This window comes from Salvelinus alpinus, chromosome 15 (genome assembly GCF_045679555.1).
Source record: "Salvelinus alpinus chromosome 15, SLU_Salpinus.1, whole genome shotgun sequence".
NCBI lineage: Eukaryota > Metazoa > Chordata > Actinopteri > Salmoniformes > Salmonidae > Salvelinus > Salvelinus alpinus.
Window position 1 is genome coordinate 45,897,564 of NC_092100.1, and position 9,149 is coordinate 45,906,712.

Sequence of the window (9,149 nt, forward strand, 5' to 3'; positions counted from 1 at the left end):
TAGACTGGTTGAATGCCAATGCCATCCTCCTGTCATTCATGTTGGCAAAACGGTCTATGGCTCTGTCATGCAGTACACTTTTAGTTTTGTTGTCATAGGCTACCTAGCTAAAATGCTTGCTAGCCTAACTTCCTCGCATGGACAAAAATGAACCAGCTAAGTTAGCTACATATTGAACTTCAATCGTTTTAGGCCAGTGGCACAACATATTAATTTATAGTTAAATCAGAATCGTCGTCATAATCATTGGCCTGAGAATTAAGTTCAAATCCCCATCTCCCTCCATGGCTTAGGAAAGGGACGATTTATCAAGCTAGCTACTGCAGGACATCAACACAAGCAGATCAGAAACTAAAATGACATTATGCTTAGGAAGTGATTTGGTTGGTATGAAGCCAAATCTAAACTGGCCTCCCTTGGGGGGCATTTTGCTGCACCAGGACATCCCACAGTTGAGCTCAGCTCAACGCTGATTGGCTAATTCTTTCATAATTCTTTAATCAAGGGAGGCCAAATGCTTGCTGGCATCAATCAATCAAATGCTACGGCGGCAACATGTTATACTATATTGGTCCAGACGGCATCAGATACATGGGCTAGACATACTGAGACAGAGGGGTGCCGTTTCCCTCGCTTAGATGATTTATCCGGTGAGATTCAGACACTTGCGAATTGAACGAAATGTTTTTTTAATGGTGAAATATTTTGAGAAGCCTGGAGTCCCTTGGCATCCATGAATACACGCCACTGGTGGTGACTGTTGTGTGTTGGGGTTGTGCCGCATAGCATCATAGGCGTTCTATATTGTAGACCGAGCACGTTCTAGATCAGTGGTCACCAACCTTTACTGAGTCAAGATCACTTTCTGAGTCAAAATGCAAGACGAGATCTACTGCTCTGATTTAAAAAAAAAAAAAAAAACATAAGCCTATTCAACATTAACTTATTAAAAACAGTACTGTAGCAATGGAGGTTTGTGCAGTAGGCTATAGGCCCAATACATTAATACTGCATATTGGATTTGCTTGAACTGTCCTGCCAATGCATTTTAAAAAATGATTCTGCTGCATTGCTGGTTGTAGCGCGAGTGGGAGTAGTAGGAAAGAATGAGCATTTTATGGCTTATAAAAGTATTGACAGTGCTGAGTAAAAACATGAACTCACTCATGAAAACAGCAGCTCTTTGCTGTATTTGTTGACAGTCTCTCTAGTTATGGTTTTAAAAGTTTTGAAATCTCAACTTTGCTTTAGCTTTATTTCACGCCTGCTACGTTACTGCAGACACGGTATTCTGAGCCATCCGATTGGCCAGCGCTGGGCCTATAGTGCACTTTACTTGCTCTCTGGGCCCCGGAAAGGAAGAGTTTGTACCTTCAGACACATGAAATGGTTCAAAATGGGAACACTTCACCTACCTGGCACGCAGGGTAGTTGAAATCAGGGGCAACTACCTCCAACAGCGCGAGACTAATAAATAAAAATAGGAGTGCAAGGCTTTATCGTTGTTTTTTTTTACAGAAGTGTTTGGCTATCGATAAGGAATGCGATCGACCAGTGGGTGACTACTGTTCTAGATAAACGGTTGCACTAATTCCCGTCCGACGTATGTATCATCATTAGTGAATTGTTATATAGACGTGGTCATGAAGCCCACGAGACCTAACAAAAGATGGGCGACGAATAAGTCTGAATCTACAGTGACTATTTTGTTTTTAATAATGCGTCGTTACGAAATGGTCACCTAAAGTCGTCAGGGCGTTGTGTCATGGTTCCCTGGAGGTTTTGTCTAGTTTCCTGTTGGTCCCTGGGACATCCCCGAGGATGTTTTTGGGATGTTCTTGGGACATTGTGTCATGGTGCCCTTGAGGTTTTGTCTAGTTTCCGGTTTGTCCGGGGATGTCCCCGAGGACGTTTTTAGGACTTTCTTGGTCCCCTGAACGTTCTTGGGATGTTGTCTTGGACCCCTGGAGGTTTTTGTCTATTCCCCGGTTTGTCACTGGGACGTCCCCTGATGGTCGCAAAGAAACATTCCCCTCCCCAAAACACTTTCACCCAGGGCAATAGCACCCTAGTTTCATTACAAATCACCCCTTGTTACTGTTGCCAATCCCATCAAGGCTCTGATTCGTGAACCCCTGATCCAGTCACAGCCCTTTTGTCTTTTGGCAATGCTAGGGACACACAAAAACAGTGCTTTTTGACACACATGACTACATTGTGTATGTTTATTCATACAGTAGTTATTATTTACCATGTCCTCACCTGGGATTTCAACTCACAACTTCTTGGTTTACGGCATTATGATCTGTCTGCTACGCCACCATGTCTGTATCAATGGCCTATTCCTACACTTTACAGTTCAAAGTAAATCTCAGCTCTGTTAAAAATTAATTATATCAGTGATTCAGAAAATGCCCCAACAACATTAGACAACTATACTGAAAACAAACTCAAATTGCTGAAATAAGTAAATGAAATCATTGAGAGAATAGTCATGTTAACTGATCGCTAAAATTGCAGTGCAGATGGCACTCTTTTGCTAAGAGCAGAGGTGTATTGTAGGTTATGAATGTGTAGGTGACTTCTGAAGTTCTACAGAAAGATTAGAATACCAAGTCCAGAGGTTGTGAGTTCAAATCCCAGGTGGGTACATATTGAAAAGTCAGTACTAAGTGATCATGTCAAATGTAATCATATTGTCACAGATTAAAGATTGTTACACTAATTTAGTTGAACAGCAAACCGCTTACAACCCCTATACCATTTCATTACTTGACTTATAATGGTTTGGGACACCTGGGACCATCACGTCACAGAAACCTCCAGGAGACCATGACATAATGTCCCAAGAACATTCAGGGGACCATACACAACATCTCAAGAACGTCCCCGGGATAAACAGGGAACTAGTCAAAACCTCCAGGTGACTATGATACAACGTCCCAAGAACGTTCAGTGGGAACGTAAAGGGACCTAAACAAAGGTACCCCAGAGAATGTTCCCTTGGGACCATCATTCAACATTCTTAGAACGTTTTCAGAATGTCAGTGGGATAATGTCACACCAAAACCCTCAAGGGAGCAAATGGGAACGTTGCCGAATGTCCTCAAGATGTTCCGTTTGCTGGGTAGGCTAATGTTAGCACAATGTATTGCTAAAAGAGGCAAGTGTGCATAGTTAAGCTAGCTAAGAGAACGTGAGTTAGCATCGTAATGGATGGCAGAAAAGGATTCAAGACGGACATCGGAGCGGGAAAACAACTTAAGAATCACGTGGCTATGGAAAATATTGCCATGGTTGAAGACAATATTGAAGTGAGTGACAATCAGGACTCTATTGACAAATGGAAAATGTCTGAAATTGTTAAAAACAAACAGTTTGTTGAAAGTATTGAGCAGTGGAGATCATATACAGAATGGTTTGAATATTTAGTTCTTGCAAATGACATTGATGAGGATAAAAAAAAATTGTGTTATGGACCAAAGTAGGCTTGGGCGATATACCATTTATACCGGGGTATTTCAAAATACTGACGGTATGATTTTCAATACCCAGTTGGGGCTGCAGGGTTGCGTGCTACGCCACTGCGTATAACTGTAAGCTAAGTATAACTAGTAATGTGGTAAAGAGGTCTTCGAACTTGACCAAAACAATGGAATTGCCTTGGAAACGCGTGGGGGGAAAGGGCCGTGAGGGAAAGATCCCGGGTCTCCTCATTGCCCCCCAGCAAAATTTGTCTACATTCAGGCTATTGTTTGTATGTGTATTTCATACTATGTTGAGGTAAAAATCAGAGTATAACGATTGTATGGATGTCAACCCCAACACACGTTCATGTCATCGTTAACAATCAATTGCATTACAGTTAAAAATGACTGACTACCATCAACGACTTCTGTATGCTCGCTATGTTAACCAGCTTATACGAACTTGAGTTAGCATTTAGCAGTCACTTCTTCTAAACTTGAAAAGGGACAATTTCCACATGTTATGCAGCGAAAACAGCCAACTATTTCAAAACCGGACTTAAGTAAGCACATTGTGGGCCTGTTACAATACATAAATGACTGATTTGACAAATATCGCCTTTGTTAGACCAGATTTGTTGAATGTGCGCCAATCTAGACAATGGAATGTCTGCGTTTCATTGACTCCTTTACTGCATAGACCCAGTCGGTATTAGATAGAATGTCGCTGCCCCACCCACCTGTGGGGAAAACAACATGTGGTTACCTACAGTGTAGGTTACCCCACTGTCTCACAGCAAATACTTGGCTTTTTTTAAATGCAGTTTTATTCTTGTCTGCAAAACTACATTGAAGCAAAGTACAACATGTCTAAAGATTACTTTTCAACATAGTTTGCTTCCGAGTGTTCTCACTACTTAAGAAAACATAATATTGTAGGGCTTCCCTCATGCCTCTTTTCATGACAGTGCTAGCAGCCACGAGCGAGTGAGTGCTAGCTACCAGCCACCCGGACACATTGAACGCTGCTGAGCAAGAGAACACAGAGGTGAGTGACAGACAAGGAAGTCAATCTGAATATAGCTGCTTCTAGCTCCTAAGCACCTTTGCAGTATTTAGTTTTGTTATGTGCTATTTCTTACATTATTACCCCAGAACGTTTTTTGTGTTATTACATACAGCTGGAAATAACTTTTGGATATCAGAGCGATGGTAACTCACCAGCATTACAACCAGAAATACAACTTTCCGGAATCGGGTCCTTTGTTCCTACCCCCCAGGGCAATTAAAAAAGTATCCCAGAGGCTGCTCCAAGATGCCGCCGGTGGAGAAGTGCTATTCGGAGTGGACTTCTAATCCAACTCAGGAGGCGTGCACCCCATCCACTGCTTCCGAGTATATTACCTGCTAATGTTCAGTCCCTGGACAATAAAGTAGCTCAGGGCGAGGATCTCCTTCCAGAGAGACATCAGGGACTGTAACACCATGTTTCACACAATCATGGCTCTCTCCGGATATACTGTCCCCGTCCACACAGCCAGCTGGGTACTCTGTACATTGTGCATACAGGAATAAAGAACTCTCCATGGAAGAAGAAAGGCGGAGGTGTATGTTTCATGATTAACTACTCATGGTGTGATTGTGATACAGGAACTCAAGTCATTTTGTTCACCCGACCTAGAACACCTCACACTCAAATGCCGACCGTATTACCTCCCAAGATAATTATCTTCGGTTACACTCACAGCTGTGTATATCCCCCCTCAAGCCAATACCACGACAGCCCACAAGGAACTACAATGGACTTTGTGCAAACTGAAAACCACATATCCTGAGGTTGCATTTCTTGTAGCTGGGAATTTTAACAAAGCAAATTTGAGGAAAACTCTATCGAAGTTCTATCAACACATTGCCTGTTGTACTCACACTTCAAAAACTCTCAACCATTGTTACTCTCCCTCCGGGATGGCTACAAGGCCCTCCCCTGCTGCCCTCCCTTTGGCCAATCAGAACACGACTCCATTCTGCTCTGCCCTTCCTATAGGCAGAAACTCAAATAGGAAGTACCCATGCTAAGGTCTATTCAATGCTGGTCTGACCAATCGGAATCCATGCTTCAAGATTATTTTTATCACGCGGACTGGGATATGTTCCAGGTTGCCTGGGAGAATAACAATGACATATTGACGGATACTCAGTTCATCAGGAAGTGTATAGGGGGATGTTGTTCGCACTGTGATTATTAAAACCTACCCAGACCAAAAACCGTGGATAGATGGCAGCATTCGTGCAAAACCATGGCAAGGTAACTGGGAATATGGTTGAATACAAACAGTGTAGTTATTCCCTCCGTTATGCAATCAAACAGGCAAAACGTCAGTATAGAGACAAAGTGGAGTCGCATTTCAACGACTCACACACAAGACGTATGTGGCAAGGTCTACAGACAATCAAGGATTACAAAGGGAACATCGACGTCTTTCTCCCGGACAAGTTAAACACCTACTTCGCCCAATTTAAGGATAACAACGGCCCGCTCTCAAGTACTGTGGTCTCTCGTTCTCTGTTGCCGACGTTAGATAGACATTTAAGCGTGTTAACCCTTGCAAGGCTGCCGGCCCAGACAGCAGCCCTAGCCACGTCCTCAGAGCATGCGCAGACCAGTTGGCGAGTGTTTACAGACACTCCAGCCCAGTCTGCTGTCCCCACTTGCTTCAAGATGTTCACCATTGTTCCTGTACCCAAGAAAGCAAAGGTAACTGACCTAAATGACTATCGCCCCGTAGCACTCACTTCTGTCATCATGAAGTGCTTTGAGAGGCTAGTTAAGGATCATATCACCTCCAACTTACCTGACAGCCTAGACCCAATTCAATTTGCATACCGCCCCAATAGATCCACAGATGATGCAATCGCCATCGCACTGCACACTGCCCTATCCCTCCGGGACAAGAGGAATACCTATGTAAGAATGCTGTTCATTGACTATAGCTCAGCATCCAACACCATAGTACCCTCCAAGGTCATCATTAAGCTCGGGGCCCTGGGTCTGAACCCCGCCCTGTGTAACTGGGTCCTGGACTTCCTGAATGGCTGCAGCCAGGTGGTGAAGGTAGGAAACAACACCTCCACTATGCCGATCCTCAACACAGGGGCCCCACAAGGGTGCCTGCTCAGCCCCCACATGTACTCCCTGTTCACCCATAACTGCGTGGCCACGCACGCCTCCAACTCAATCATCAAGTTTGCAGACGACACAACAGTAGTAGGCCTGATTACCAACAATGACAAGACAGCCTACAGGGAGGAGGTAAGGGCCCTGGCGGAGTGGTGCCAGGATAATAAACTCGCCCTCAACATCAACAAAACAAAGGAGCAGATCGTGGATTTCAGCAGACAGCAGAGGGATCTCGCCACTATCCACATCGATGGGACAGCAGTGGAGAAGGTGAAAAACGTCAAGTTCCTCAGCGTACACATCACTGACAATCTGAAATTGTCCACCCACACAGACAGTGTGGTGAAGGCAGCGCAACAGCACCTCTTCAACCTCAGGAGGCTGAAGAAATTTGTCTTGGCCTCGAAGACCCTCAAACTTTTACAGATGCACCATTGAGAGCATCTGTCGGGCTGTATCATCACCTGGTACGGCAACTCCATTGCCCGCAACCGCAGGGCTTTAAAGAGGGTAGTGCGGAGGCGAAGTCAGTACAGGTGCATCAAAGCTGGGACCGAGAGACTGAACAACAGCTTCTATCTCAAGGCCATCAGACTGTTATATAGCCATCACTAGCCAGCTACCACCTGGTTACTCAACCCTTAGAGGCTGCTGCCCTATGTACATTGACATGGAACACTAGTCACGTTGATAATGTTTACACACCGTTTTACTCATTGCATATATACTGTATTCTACTGTCTTTTAGTCAATGCCACTCCGACATTGCTCGTACTAATATTTATATATTTCTTAATTCCTTTATTTAACTTTTCGATGTGTGTATTGTTGTGAAGGTAAATACTACTGCACTGTTGGAGCTAGGAACACAAGAATTTCGCTACACATGCAATAACATCTGCTAAATATGTGTATGTGACCAATAACATTTTATTTGATTTTGATAGCTAGGTTTCCATCCAATTTGTGACAGATTTTCATGCGAATATTCTAAAATCTGCATAAAGCAATATACACATTTTCCCACCAGAGATGTTTCCATCAAACGGACTTTTTGCTGATAAAAGGCTGTGCATGACGACATAGTGCACATAAAAATTACTTTTGCAGTTACATTTCCAATTACCGATGAAAAAATACAAGTTAAATGGATTTCAATTGTATTTTAAAATCTACTGATGTTTTTTCACGAGCCAGGTAATTCATCTGTATGAAATGGATGGAAACGTGATTATAGGTCCAAAAAGGTGGTAAACTATATGTCCAAATACAGTAGCCTAATTCTCACTCTGCATCCAATTGGGGATAGTTGTTTTTGTATATTTGTTTATTAAAACCATGGCCCGAGAAAACGCGGCTTATCCATGTCAATGAAACGTTGATGTTGAAAAAACGATAAAAGCGTAAGCGGCATCAAAACATGCATTATTCCTCTCTCTGTATCACTGGTAATTACATGACTGCGATGACATACGGACCAGTGTTGTTATGGCCACTTTCTGGCTGAGTCAGAGAGTGACTGCCAGGATGTACATGAGCTCTCATAAGCATATCCTTTCATAGGTCAGATGTTTGTGCATGTATAGCTGATTCCCATTAAGCTGGACTTCAATGAAACAATAACTGCCTTTCTTTCTCCCTGTATTTCTTACTTTCTCTCTCTTGCGCACACACACACTGTTTATCAACAGACCTAACCCACCCACCCTGTAAAGCTCCCTCCCATGACATCCCATGATTAATGCCACGTACGAATTTGTCAGAGGTAGACAAAATCTATTTATATGGAAAGTTTACTGACGGTTTTCGATATCTGAAAGATAAAAAACGTGGTAAAATAGGCCAATATGTTGTGATGCGTCAGTCATGTGAATATCTATACAATGTTTATGGTCGGAAAACTAAACATCTCGACCATCCATACCTCGTCCTCTTTTTCATTCTTGAAACATAAACATGCCGCTCTTCTCTTGAAGCCTTCGCCATCATAAATCCTCGTCTGGTTGGGTTTAAACGTCATCATATATTCACAACCTTCGTGCTTCAAGGATATCCGAAAGGTGGAGTGCATAAGGATCCAACGAGATCAAGTCAAGTGCCTACTTGGTCTAGAGAGCAGCAAGAAACTACGCACAAAATCTCAAAATAAACCTTCAGGCAATCAAACTTTAACGTTGTTCATCTATTCATTCCAACAATTAAGCATCGCATTTCCCCGGTGTGTTGATGATTCTGCATAACATCCTGTCTAGTTGCCGCTGTCAAACTGCATGTTCCCTACGCCAACTAGCACCATCTGTGGTCCGTGAGCACCGCATCTTGCTGACCTCACTTCAACGCAGTGACCACATATCAGCGCCAGCCCCTGCGACGTTACATGCCACGATTAGACGTTCAATATCTTGGCGTTTCCCAAACTGAAACATACACGAAACGCCCTCGGTTGTCATAATCCTAGCCTACTCAGTCTAATTTCAAGTTGTTTACGGTACTACTGTTAACTG

The 9,149-nt window shown here is 43.3% G+C and overlaps 1 protein-coding gene across 2 annotated transcripts in view; it reads right to left on the reverse strand.

The window, feature by feature from the left end:
- LOC139540164 (diphosphoinositol polyphosphate phosphohydrolase 3-beta-like) overlaps window positions 1-9,007 on the reverse strand; it is a 33,014-nt gene extending 24,007 nt beyond the window's left edge. The window contains exon 1 of one of the 2 annotated variants that reach the window (XM_071343760.1): window positions 8,570-9,007. In XM_071343760.1, coding sequence (XP_071199861.1) covers window positions 8,570-8,716 — 147 coding nt within the window. In that variant the 5' untranslated portion in view covers window positions 8,717-9,007. The remainder of the gene's footprint in view (window positions 1-8,569) is intronic. The other variant, XM_071343761.1, reaches the window with a different exon arrangement.
- Between the last annotated feature and the right edge of the window lie 142 nt (window positions 9,008-9,149).